This window comes from Mus pahari, chromosome 8, assembly GCF_900095145.1.
Source record: "Mus pahari chromosome 8, PAHARI_EIJ_v1.1, whole genome shotgun sequence".
Taxonomy (NCBI): Eukaryota; Metazoa; Chordata; class Mammalia; order Rodentia; family Muridae; genus Mus; species Mus pahari.
In genome coordinates, this window is record NC_034597.1 from 25,654,629 (window position 1) to 25,666,867 (window position 12,239).

At 48.4% G+C, this 12,239-nt stretch overlaps 1 protein-coding gene and 1 long non-coding RNA gene across 2 annotated transcripts; one reads left to right on the forward strand and one right to left on the reverse strand.

Annotated features, from left to right (window-relative positions):
* Positions 1-973: 973 nt before the first annotated feature.
* Fam25a (family with sequence similarity 25 member A) lies at positions 974-4,578 on the reverse strand. The gene is made up of 3 exons (XM_021204158.2): positions 4,417-4,578; positions 2,822-2,884; positions 974-1,166 (listed from the first exon to the last, which is right to left on the reverse strand). The coding sequence occupies exons 1-3, from the start codon at positions 4,487-4,489 to the stop codon at positions 1,033-1,035; spliced, it is 270 nt and encodes an 89-aa protein (XP_021059817.1). The 5' UTR covers positions 4,490-4,578; the 3' UTR covers positions 974-1,032.
* On the forward strand, positions 2,709-8,832 carry LOC115064561. Its single transcript, XR_003844399.1, has 3 exons — positions 2,709-2,920; positions 8,163-8,358; positions 8,491-8,832. It is a non-coding gene; the product is annotated as an uncharacterized LOC115064561 (long non-coding RNA).
* The last annotated feature ends 3,407 nt before the right edge of the window (positions 8,833-12,239 follow it).

Genomic DNA, 12,239 nt, shown 5'->3' on the forward strand with positions numbered 1-12,239 from the left:
GATGCTCCAGTGCGTGTGCTCTTCGCCTTCTCAACACCTGTATACCTCTACACACCTGCAGCATAGGCTGGGGGTGGAGCCGGTGAGAGAAACAGGCTAGGTAAAGGGCTTGCTGAGCATCTGAGGGTAAAGCATCCGAGTTCTGTCCTCAGCACCCACCCCATAAAGCAGCCATGCTGCTGATGCCTGCTTGTCTTCCCAGTGCTGCAGAGGTGGAGACAGACAGATCCCTGGGGCTTGCTGGCCAGCCTGCCTAGTCTCCTTGGCTAGTTGCAGGCCAGTGAGAGACCCTGTCTCAAAACACACACACAAACACGCACACACACACACACACACACACACACACACACGGACTGTTTGCTAGAATGATAATTCCTCATCTGATTCAAGAGCTGATGGGTGTTGTGGGTGGCACTGGTGCTGTTTGAATAAAGCCTAGAACCTGTGTGGGCAGTAAAAGGGAAAGGTGGGGCTGGAGGTCTTAGAGAGTGGGAGCAGGAGGAGAGGGAATGGAGGAAGAAGAGGTGGAAGGAAGATGGAGCAGAACCACATGGCCTGGAGGAGTTGCAAGTAGCAAGGGTCTCATAGCTGGGGGATAAATTAATATAGTGATAGATCTGCCCAGCGTAGGCATATAGCTTATAAATATAATAACTGGGTTGTGTGTTTCATATACGGGCTTATTGGGGTGAGAAGTTATCACAACAGGCAGGTGTATTGGATGCCTCCTACAGCAGAAGGGAAGCAGGCAATGTGCAGCATTTCCATTAAAAAAAAAAACCATTTAGTCTCGGTGGCATTTGTCCACAGTCCCACACTCAGGATGGTGGCAAGCAAACAGAGCAAGAGTTCAAGGTAACTCAGTGACACAGCAGGTGAGTTCCAGTCAACCAGTTCCACATAAGACCTCATGTCCAAAACAAACACGACAAAAACCATTTTGCCTAGCGATTCCATCCAAACAGGGACTCTGTTCACATTTCACACTCTTTATTGACCTTCAGGAAGGGTCAGCCATGCTGGTAGGCGGGCTCATTGTCCCAGTCTTCCCAGGCCTTCTGCCGCATGGGTAACAGCATCAGTGATGGTGTGGGTGACCTTCTCAGTGACCTCCTTCACCACCCTGTCCCCTGATTCTTGGGCTTTCTTTAGGGCGTCACTAATGGCTGTTGGAGAAGAATGGAATAAAAAAGAAAGAAAATTGTGGGCTTCCAGCAGGAGAGGCCTGTGAGGTGAGACCATCTTATGGGGTCAACTCTGGAGCAGCTCCTCCCCCCACACACAAAGGGCAAAGTGCTTCCATCATTCTAACTTGATTTGAATCCCAACCCCCACCCCGCCAGCTTTCAAACCGTCTCTTAATATTTGAATGAGGCATCACTAACAGCTCATGGGTATACTGGCTACTCACACCTCTGGAAACTACAGGTTTATATTCTTTGACTATTTTTATGTTGATTGCTACATTGGGTTATTGTTCCTGTTATTTTCTCACAATCTGTAGCCTTCCTTTTGACTTAACTTCCGGTTTTCTTTGCTTCTTGCGTTTCCCCACCCCCACCCCTCTTATGTAAAGTAATAAAGTTTCATATTGACAAACTTATCTAATATTTTCTTTATGACTACTGGGTTGTTTGGGTTTGTTTGTTTTTTAATCTCAGTGAAAAAGAACTTCCCCTCTCCAAGATTGTGCTAATGTCTCTATGACAGTCTGATTCTTTGTGTTCCCAAAAGTCCATGTTGTAATCCTCCTCACCATCTTCCCACAACGAGGTGGGAGGCGTGGCTCTGGTTAGCTTAGTGGGATGGGCGGAGCCTCGTGAGCAAGAGGGGCAACACCCAGGGCATCAAGCTAATTCTGCCACATGAGGACATGACAGAAAGGTACTGGGCATGAGCCAGGAGCCAACTTCACCACACGCTCCTCTGCTGCCACTGGGGGTTCCAGACTTCAGGGCCCAGAGCAACAGGGTCCTTTCTTTTCCTTGTTTTGCCTCTTCGGACTTCAGTGAGGGTCTCGCTCTATAGTTCAGGCTGGACTGATGCTTGCTATGTAGCCCAGGCTAACCTCAAGCTCACAACCTTCCTGCCTCATTCTCCCAGGTTCTGGAAGCATAGGCAAGCTCCATCCACTGGCTACAGAAACAGCGAGTTCTGCTGTTTATGAGCCGATGAATTCCTGACATTTCATTCTAGCTGTTTAGCTTAAACAATTACAGCCTAGCCGTTTAATACATTCATATATTTAAATGTAAGTCCTTGGTCCAGCTGGACTCCGCTAGGTTGTAGAGTGGAGGTGACATGTTAGGTACACTGTTCTATTCATGGCGTAACATACAGAGTAAAGTTTTATATAAATACATATTTAAATACATGATTGTCTAGTTTAAATGTTCTGTCCCTATGTACTGCCGCGTCACTTTTTTGCGGTATTGTCTTCTTAACATTTGGCAGAGAAAACAGCCTGGATGGAGCCCTAACACGGGTACAGCCTACAGATAATTGCAGATGGGGAGAACATACAGATAATTGCATCCCAGCTGAAAGGGTGCTACATCTGGGGCAGGGCTAGGTCTAGTTGAGCAAGGAAAGGATTAACGCTAGCATGAGGGCTTCCTCCCTCCCTCCCTCCCTCCCTGGCTCCCTGCCTGCCTACTTCATTCTCTCCCTTCCTACTTACTTCTGTTCCCATTCTGGGGACACAACCACTTAGGCAAGTACTCTACCGTAGAGCTACACGCAGCCCTACGTCCTTTCCTTTCCTGCTTCTTTCCTTCTTACCGCCTCCCCATCTCCCATCTCCAAGCAACCTCAGCCTTACCCTTCTCTCCAACCTCCTTGGCGTGGCCCACCACCTCGCTCACCACCTCTTCCACTGCGTGAACTGGAAAGAGAGGACAAATTCAGAGTGAAGGTATAGGTAAGTCCACTTCCCTCACGATGGCCTGGGTGCCTCTGGACAGTGCCTCTGCATGCTGCCCCCAGTCATGACAGACAACTCAATAGAACCTCTAGCTGCTTCTCTTCATAGACCCTCAAGACCCCTGGCTGCTGGAGATGTACAGAGCCCTCCATTGCCCCCCCCCCTCAGCCAGGAAGGGCATGGATACCTAGAACAGCCTCTGCCAACTGAGGCCTGAGCCAAAGTAGGTTTGATAGTAGGTTAGTTAGTTAGCTAGCTAGATTGTTAGCTAGGAAGAGCTGGCTGTCCTGCTTCAGCCACACCTGGACGTCCCCAGAGAAGCTAAGCTCCTCGAGGCAGCCCTTCCTGGAAGAGGGTACCCCTAATTACCTCCAGGTTCTGGGAGGATTTGTGGGAGCATGCTTGAACCCAAATTTCAGAGCCAGAACTACTTCTAATACCACCTTCCACTGCTGTGTCCCTCACAACTCAGAAGGCTAGAAGAATAAGATGGGTGTCAGGGGTTGGAGAAATGGCTCCGCGGTTAAGAGCATTGGGTGCTCTTCCAGAGGTCCCGAGTTCAATTCCCAGCAACCGCATGGTGGCTCACAACCATCTGTAATAGGATCTGACGCCATCTTCTGATGTGCCTGAAGACAGCTACAGCGTCCTCATATACATAAAATAAATAATTATTTAAAAAACAAAACAAAACAAAACAGAAGAAGAAGAAGAAGAGGGTCAGATCCAGCTGCTGGGCTAAGAATGAAGTAAGTGCTGATGTGTCTGCCACAGCCATTTCCAAAGAGACTTCTGCCAACTTAACACAAGTGTTTATCTGTGTCCTGAAGTAGGACTCGTACAACCACGTACCGTACCGGCAGACCTTGGCTGGCAGAACCCTGTCCTAGGTTTTTAAAGAAATAGAAATGTCCTTTTAGACTTTGAGCCAGATCAGGCCCCATGGTTTCATAATAAAAGAACCTTTGAAGCTTTAAAGCCTGGTGAAAATGGAAATCCACCCTCCTAGATTTTTGCATAAACTGATCAAGCTAGGCAGGAGTTTTGTTTCGTTTTGCTTTAGGGTTCTTGCAGAAATCCAGGGCCTTGCATAAGACAAATGTTCCGCCGCCAAGGTACAGCCTCAGGCCCTGAAATAAGCAATACTGACATAAAAGGTACTCTAGGCTTCTAGAAAGAAGGACCCAAGCCACCTGGCCTCCTGGAGTCCCCCCCCCCCTTGGCCTACTCCTGACCTCCAAGCAAGTTCTGCCTGGGTCATGGAGCAAATCCCCAGTGGGAAGGCTGCCCGGACAGTGACTCTTCTCTGAGCCACTACCCCAGCCTCTGTGCCTCCGACTTTGCTATCTCCTGGTGGTGGAGCCAGTGGGCCAAGCTTCCTGATGGGCCTCAGCCTACCCAAAGACCCTTGCCTGCCTGCTGGAATCAGCTCTCAACAGGCCCAGAGGAGTCAGCTGCCAACTTCTGGGCAGATAGAAAGCCCAGGCCCTTACCTGCTCCTTCGGTGGCTTTCTCGGTGCGGTGGGCCAGGCCCTCGGCCGCCAGCTTCCCCAGGCCTCCCAGCATCGTACGGCAACAGACAGTGACTTGTAGAGCTCACTCCTCAGACTGGAAGAGCGTGCTTTTTATATATGCCTACCACGGCCTGCCAGGCTCCAGGGCATCAAGCCCTTACCCAGCCAGTAGTAGGCTGAGCAGATGAGTCAGGTCAGAACCTGGGTGGGGCTACCCCAGTACTGTGCATGAGCTTTCTTTCAATGAGCCCCCACCCACTACCCCCCTCTACAAGGACCCTGGAAAGCAGAGACAAAAGACAGAAGCAGAGAGGTGGTCTGAACAGGTGGTCCCCAGGGCAAGGAGCTCAAATGTTCTGCGAGAAGATAGCACTTGGGAACAATAGTTCTGCCAGGTCCTGGCTGGGATCTAGGCACTCTAAATCTGGGCACTGCTGTATACATGTCAAGACCTCTGGGGTGCCTATCAAGAGTCCCGACTGTGGCCTAGTCAGGCTTTTAAATCCTAGTACCAAAGCACCCTGCAGGCCAGACACGAGTGGTCCCATTGCCAAGGGCCCTGCCCCAGCAGAACAGCCGTATAGTCGCCCCTAGACCGAAGGCTGAGTGTTGCCTGACCATCTGGAGGGCACAGCATTGACCCATGTGGTCATCCTGGCTCAGGCAGCTGATTTTCACTCCTACTAGCTCCCGGGTTACCCAGGACTGGGGCAGCCAGCACATGGGAGCATCCTGGCCCCTTTGTACCCTGGGGGGCAGCTTCTAGGGAAGTCTATGAGTTTAACAGTAGTCACTTTACTCCCCACATCCTAGACAACGAGGCAGAAGACCCCATCGCCACCTGGGGAGATCTATCTTAACTAGAATTCCCCCCAAGGGGCAGTTCTACAGTTTCCTGGTGTGTCGGATGCAGAGGGTCAGGCTGCCTTCCTCATTACTCAGGATAGGCAGAGATTCCTCAAGCCGCATTCCACATATTACCTCCCTTAATCACTAGTTCAAACAAAGCCTCGGTTTCTTCATCTATAAAATGGGATAGCTATGCCTTCCTGGCTGTGTCATTGATAGTCAGTGGGTCAAGTACACAGGCTCTTGCAAATACCTGTTCCCTCCTGCTCATCCAAGAAATTCCTCTAGACAGTAGACCCTAATCACTATAGCAGGGGACCAAGGCGCAGCTGGGATGTTAGACCCCTTGATGCTAAAGAGATGAGGGATATGGACTCCATTGACCTAGGGACAGGGCCAGAAGGTCATCCAATGTCCCCATTCACATAACCTAGACTATGGCTAAGGTCTCCTCCCTGTGAAGCCTCTCTCATCCCTCAAACCTGCCCTGCTAGGCATGACAGGACTTAATTAGTGTTTACCAGACCAAGGGCCCTCATAGCCCATGCCCTTTAGAGCTGAGGCCCTCCCACATTCTTGTGTGGTATTGGCAGGCCCTGGACTGTGGTTAAAGGGTGCTGTGGGCAGCAGGACCTCCAGTCACATGGTCAAACCCCATCCATATCATTGCTATCTCCTTGGGGCAGACGTGGACAGACAGGTGACTTGGAAGAGCCCTTCTTAAGAAATAGAAGGCTGGGGAAATGATGACTCAGTGGGCAGAGCACTTGCCACATAAGCCAAAGGGCCTGAGTTCAAATCCCCAGGATCTGCATAAAGCCAGCTTCAGTAGGGAGTGCCCATAATCCTACAACTAGTCCAGGAAGATGGGAGGCAGAGGCAGGTGAACCCCAGGATGCTTGCGGACTGTCTAGCCTGGTATGCACAGTGGGGAAAAATAAGAGACTCGGTCTCAAACAAGGTGGCAGGTGAGGGCTGATACCATATGTTGTCCTCTGACCACACTTGTGTCACAGCACACACATGCCTGCTGCATTCATACACACAATGTACATACACACAAAGACCTTATTTATTTATTTATTTATTTATTTATTTATTTATTTATTTTTGGTTTTTCGAGACAGGGTTTCTCTGTATAGCCCTGGCTGTCCTGGAACTCACTTTGTAGACCAGGCTGGCCTCAAACTCAGAAANCCGCCTGCCTCTGCCTCTCACCACTCCTGGCACAAAGACCTTTTTAAAAGAGAGAAAAGAACACAAGAATATGAATTTTGCTACTTGTACAACTGTATATATATATATATATATATATATATATATATATATATATATATATGTGTGTGTGTGTGTGTGTGTGTGTGTGTGTGTGTACAAACATATATACATACATATATACATACATACATATATACATACATACATATATATATATACATACATATATACATACATACTCTCATGGCTGCAAAAATGGCCATGAAAGTAAGGTCCCTGGAACTCAAGTAAGTCCAGTCCTCCCTATCTCCCCCACTCAAGACAAAGTTCCAAAGTATTCCTTCCACTTGGGGTATTAGGCTGGGAAAGCAGTGTACTGATGGGGGGGGGCTTCAAAATTCGTGGAGATACTTTTGGAACCATCAAAGGCCCTGTTTTCATTGAGAGTGCATGTGACCCCTACTCTCATGAGGGTCCTCTCTTGCCATTCCCCTGCCAGCTTTAGAATGGCCTCTGGACCCCTCCCTATAGACCCTTAGTTCTCAGCTTGGTTTTCCTCTCTGAACTCAGTAGCCCCAACAGACCCTCTTCCCTTTCCCCTGCCCTTCAGGCCCTGCTGCCCAGGAACGGAACGCTGCCCTTCTTAGGACAGCGTCTCTGGGTGAGCACTCCAGTGATGTCACTGGACTACCCTTTGCCCAGACACACACACCCCCCAAATGCCAGGAAAAGTCGAGGGACTAGGAGAGGCCAAACCGTCCAGAGATGGACTTAGGTCCCTGACCCCATGGCTCTGGCCCTGGTCCAGTCAGCTCCAACCATGACCTGTTCCCTGTTTTCCCAAGCCACCCTGAGAGTCCTGAGAGGTCTTCTATGCTCCTCTGGACTCCTGAGACTGGACCCTTTCTAGCAAAAGCTTCTCCTAACCATGGCAGATTCTGTGTCACTGGGTAGCTCTCCTTGCCTGCTTAAGTCTGAAGATAGCTCAGGTGGGGGTCTGCCCTCCATTGCCCCATCTTGGAAGACGCTCCAGAGGAGCAACCCTTGAACACAGACACCCAGGCAAACCTATCCTGAGCCAGCAGGCCAAGTCCGGTCTTCCCTTGGTCAGAGAGAATCTGGCTTTAACAGGAGTGAACTCATTTTCCAGGGAGAATTTGCTCAGCAACCCAGTCTGGCAAAGGACCTGCTGGCTGAATCATCAAGTCGAGGAAAGCTGATTTTTCAAATTCCAACTGCCAACTTAGCAAACACCAGTGCTCTTTTGAAAATGTTTATTTTGGGTGGCTAAATACTTAGGATGCTGTCTCGAGTCTGACTGTCTCAAACATCCAAAGGACGGTCGTCCATCCTGCCTCCGCGGCCTCACACCTCAGCTCACAGATCTGAGTTTGTACTGTATACTGTCCCCACAAATCCTGCACACGCTGAGTCCTCCCAGTCATAGCAGAGCCTTTTTCATCCAGACTCTCATAGACCTGGCTTGTGGGTCACCCAACAGGCTGTGTCCTCTTACACACATTCAGGATGTCAGCGAGACCCCTGGTGGAAACCAGAGAGCTCAAGGAAAGGGACCATTCACAGGAGCAAACAATAACAGACAGTGGGACACTCATCATCAGGAATTATAGCAACCATTTTCTCTCTGGATATCTCAGAGGGACATAAGATCCCTGTCTCCTGGAGCCGTGGCTGTGGAAGAGTCAAGGGACAGAAGCTGCCGCCATCATCTGAGAAACATGGCCACTTCTAAACCATCCACAATGGGGAAGCTGAGAAAACAGCTACCTCTTCAGTTTCCAGCCAACATCTTTCTCTGACTGGTCCCAGTCAGGCTAAGAGCTGGGAGCCCAGGTAACGCAGCCCAGGAGAGCAGTCCAGGGAGGAGCTGGTAGAGAGTGCATGGGTGTGGAAGGGGAGCAAAACACCAGCTTATCCTTCCAGAAACAGTGGCTTAATTCTAAATCGCCTCTCTCTCCTCCTTAGAATTGTGTGGGACAACAAAAGAAAGAAAATAAAGACAGTGGTATCAAGCTTAATCTCAGAGTTGGTATGGCTGCTGTGAAAAGCATCATGGTGATTCATTGAAATCCTGAAACCAGGAAGATATAATCCCGGTTCCTTCTGCTGCAGACCCGATGGAAATGGAAGGGATGTCTTAAAGGAATACCCATACCCCTATGCTCTCTACAGCATTAGCCACAATAGTCAAGATTTGGAAACAGCCAGATGTCCATCAATGAAGGGTGACTTAGCTGGGTGTGATGTTTGCAGTCCCGAACTTGGGAAGCAGAAGCAGGAATATCAGGAGTTCAAAGTCAGCCTCAGCTACATAATGAGTTCAAGGCTAGCACAGGGTATGTGAGACCTGGTCTCAAGAGAAAGAAAGAAACAAACAAAACCGATCAACCAACCAAAACCAAGCAACAAAAAGTAGCTAACAGGAGTTCACCGTGTATGCACAACCCAATATTAATCAGCTTGAAAGAGCAGGCTTTGCCATTTGCCTCGACATTCTGCTACGTGAAACAATCAAAGTGTAGACAGGCAAATGTTGAATGATCTCACTTATATGTTCAGTCTACAAAAGCCAAATCCACAGATGCAGAAAGTAGTGACGACAGGGATGGGAGGAAAGAAAAGCTCACTGAATAAAAGCACAGATCTGTGCTGGCGGTGTGGCTCAGGAGGGAGGGTTCTTGCCTCGTAGGCATGAAGCCCCAAGTTCAATTCCCAGCTCAAGATAAATCAGATATGGTGGCCCGCACCTCTAATCTTAGCACTTGGGACTAGGTATAGGTATAGGCAAGATGAATAGACATTCAAAGACACAAGGTCGAGGCCAGCCTGGAACCCACAAGTCCCTGTTTTAAAAAAACCAACCAGACAACCAGATTACCTTCCTACCTAGGCAGGGCCACTGAATACCATGAAATAATTAGTGAGCAGGAGGTTACTCCAGGTTGCCTCTTTGTGGAAGGGTTAAGGCAGACCGACCTTCATTGTCTTGCTAATTGGCCCTGGCCTCTTTGGTAACTCTGCAGTTTCTTTAGTCCAGTCCTCTGGGAGGGACAGATAAACAGATGGGTTTCATCTTAGTTACATGGAACTTTAGCATAAGTGATTCCATTTTGATTTTTTTGTTTGACTTTGTTTTTTGAGACAGGATCTCTTTTCATAGCTTGGGCTGTCCTGGAACTCATTATGTAGACCTCTGCCCCCATTCCAGCCCCATCCCCACCCCTGCCCCCACCTTCACCTCTCAAATGCTGGAATTAAGGGCATGGGCCACCACAACCGGTCCTTCATTAATTTTTAACTTGGTCTTTGCAGGCGCTTACTTCAAAACAAGGCCTCCTGTAAATTGTATTTGACAAAATCAGCAAACACCAATAACACTTAATGTTCCCCATAGTCCCAGTTTGGGTCAAGTGTTTCTAGGACTTGCAAATCCTCACAGATTTGCAGATGAAACAAGATAAGATTATTTTATTTAGAGCAAAGTGATATTGCAGATTAAGGGCAAGGGGCGAGTGTTCAAATAGAATGTGGGCCACATGAATGAAAATACTCAAGGCAGGGAGGGGGGCTGGAGAGATGGCTCAGTGGTTAAGAGCACTGACTTCTCTCCTGAGTTCAATTTCCAGCAACCACCTGGTGGCTCACAACCATCTGTAACGAGATCCTATGCCCTCTTCTGGTGTGTCTGAAGAGAGCAACAATGTACTCATATACGTAAGATAAATAAATCTTTAAAAAGAAAAGACTCAGCCGGGCGTGGTGGCACACACCTTTAATCCCAGCACTTGGGAGGCAGAGGCAGGTGGATTTCTGAGTTCGAGGCCAGCCTGGTCTACAAAGTGAGTTCCAGGACAGCCAGAGCTATACAGAGAAACCCTGTCTCGAAAAACCAAAAATAAATAAATAATAAAAAAATAAAAAAGAAAAAAAAGAAAAGACTCAAGGATCCAACTCGTTGTTTGGGGCTTCCTTTTATGGGGTTCAAGAGAAAGAGGGCCGGCTTCTAGCTTGTAGTTTCTACTTTGACAGCTTAGGCCTTGTATTCATTCTTCTTAGTGAACTTATCTTTCCCGTAATGCATCAAAATGATAACTAGGGAATTGCCCCTAAAAGATTACTAGAGGACACAACTTTGCCTCTCCTCACATACACTCAAACTAGGTCAGGCAAGATTGACCCCTGTACCCTTCATACCCGGAGAGGATAGAAATTGTCTAAATTTGATTGTTACTGGAGGTGGGGAAACCTAAACTATTGTTCAGAGATGGGAGGTCATGTAGCAGGGGCAGGTGGAGGGCAGGGGGCTCTGGGGTTGGTAAGTTTCCTCACTGGAAACGCAGGATATCCAGGCCCGCAGAGCCTGTGCCTCTATTTCCAACTACTCCATAAGAGGCCTTCCTAGAGCACCAAATCCCCACCAGCAACCGTGGGCACCTTAGTGAGACTTCCCATCTAAAGGCAAAGGGTGATGTAGCAGGTGAGGTAGAGACTGTGCCTAGCTAGCGTCTATGAGGGACACAGCCCTTCCTGAGAAACACCATGTATTTCTTTTATGTGTTGTGAGTGTCTGGCCTGCATGTGTCTGCCTGTGTACTTGTACTCTGTGTATGCAGTGTTCTTGGAGGTGAGAAAAGGACCCGGGATTCCCTGGGCTGGAATTGCAGATAAATGTGAGGCACCACAAGGTACTGGGAACCAAACCCAGGTGGTCTACAAGAGCAGCGACTGCAGAGGCACCTCTGTATACCCACACCTTTCTCTCTTAACTGCTAATATCTTTAAAAGTAGAAAATGCCAGCTGGGTGGTAGTGGTGGTGGCACATATCTTTAATCGCAGCACTAGAAAGACAGAGTCAGGGGGATTTCTGGGAGTTCGAGACCAGCCTAGATCACAGAATGAACTCTAGGACATCCAGGGCTGCACAGAAAAAAACAAAAAAACAAAAAACAAAACCTGTCTCAAAACAAACTAACAAACAAAAAAGAAAGAAAGAAAACATGCCACACATACTGGAATATTATAAATCTTTATGGACCCTTGACCCAGTGGTAAATATCATTGTCTCAGATCCCAGATCGCTTATCGGTGTTTCAATCTTGAAAACAGTTCTGGAGGAATGACTTCACCCAATCAAGAAGCAGCAGAAAGTACTTCAGCCTAAAGAGGGACCGGAAGCTTTTACTATCTTCAGCAGTAGATCTAAGTCAAGAATAAAGGCGTGGCTGGGCTTGGGCAGTGGCTAGCGAATGCTACAAAGTAAAAAGGAGGGGGCTAAGAGGAGGGAAGGGAAGGGAGAGAGATTGGCAAGTAGGAAATTCTGCTGTGGCCTGCTTACAGGCTAAAGGGAATCAAGGCTGGGAAGCTGTCAGGAACTTGCCTGTAACCCCAGTACCGGGGAGTTGGGAACCTAGGAACGAGAAGAGTTAAATGCCAGTCCAGGCTATCTATGTACTGAGATCCTGCCTCAAACTAAATAGATAAATAAACGAATACGTGGCTTTGCTGCAGAGTGGTTAAGAATGAGTACTGTTCATGCAAAGGCCGTGAGTTCAGGTCCCAGCACAGGTGTCAGTGTGTCAGTCAGCTCACAACCTCCTGCAACTCCAGCTCCAGGGGATCTGATGTTTCTGCTTTCCACAGACACCTGGACTCACATCAGTGTGTGTGTGTGTGTGTGTGTGTGTGTGTGTGTGTGTGTGTGTGTGTGTGTGTG

Bases quoted from the DNA above. Each gene is read 5' to 3' on its own strand.
- Fam25a (XM_021204158.2), bottom strand. From the start codon at position 4,489: ATGCTGGGAGGCCTGGGGAAGCTGGCGGCCGAGGGCCTGGCCCACCGC. The intron at 2,885-4,416 runs GTAAGGGCCTGG...CTCTCTTTCCAG, and splicing joins GAAAGCCACCGAAGGAGCAG to TTCACGCAGTGGAAGAGGTG. The intron at 1,167-2,821 runs GTAAGGCTGAGG...CTTCTCCAACAG, and splicing joins CAAGGAGGTTGGAGAGAAGG to CCATTAGTGACGCCCTAAAG.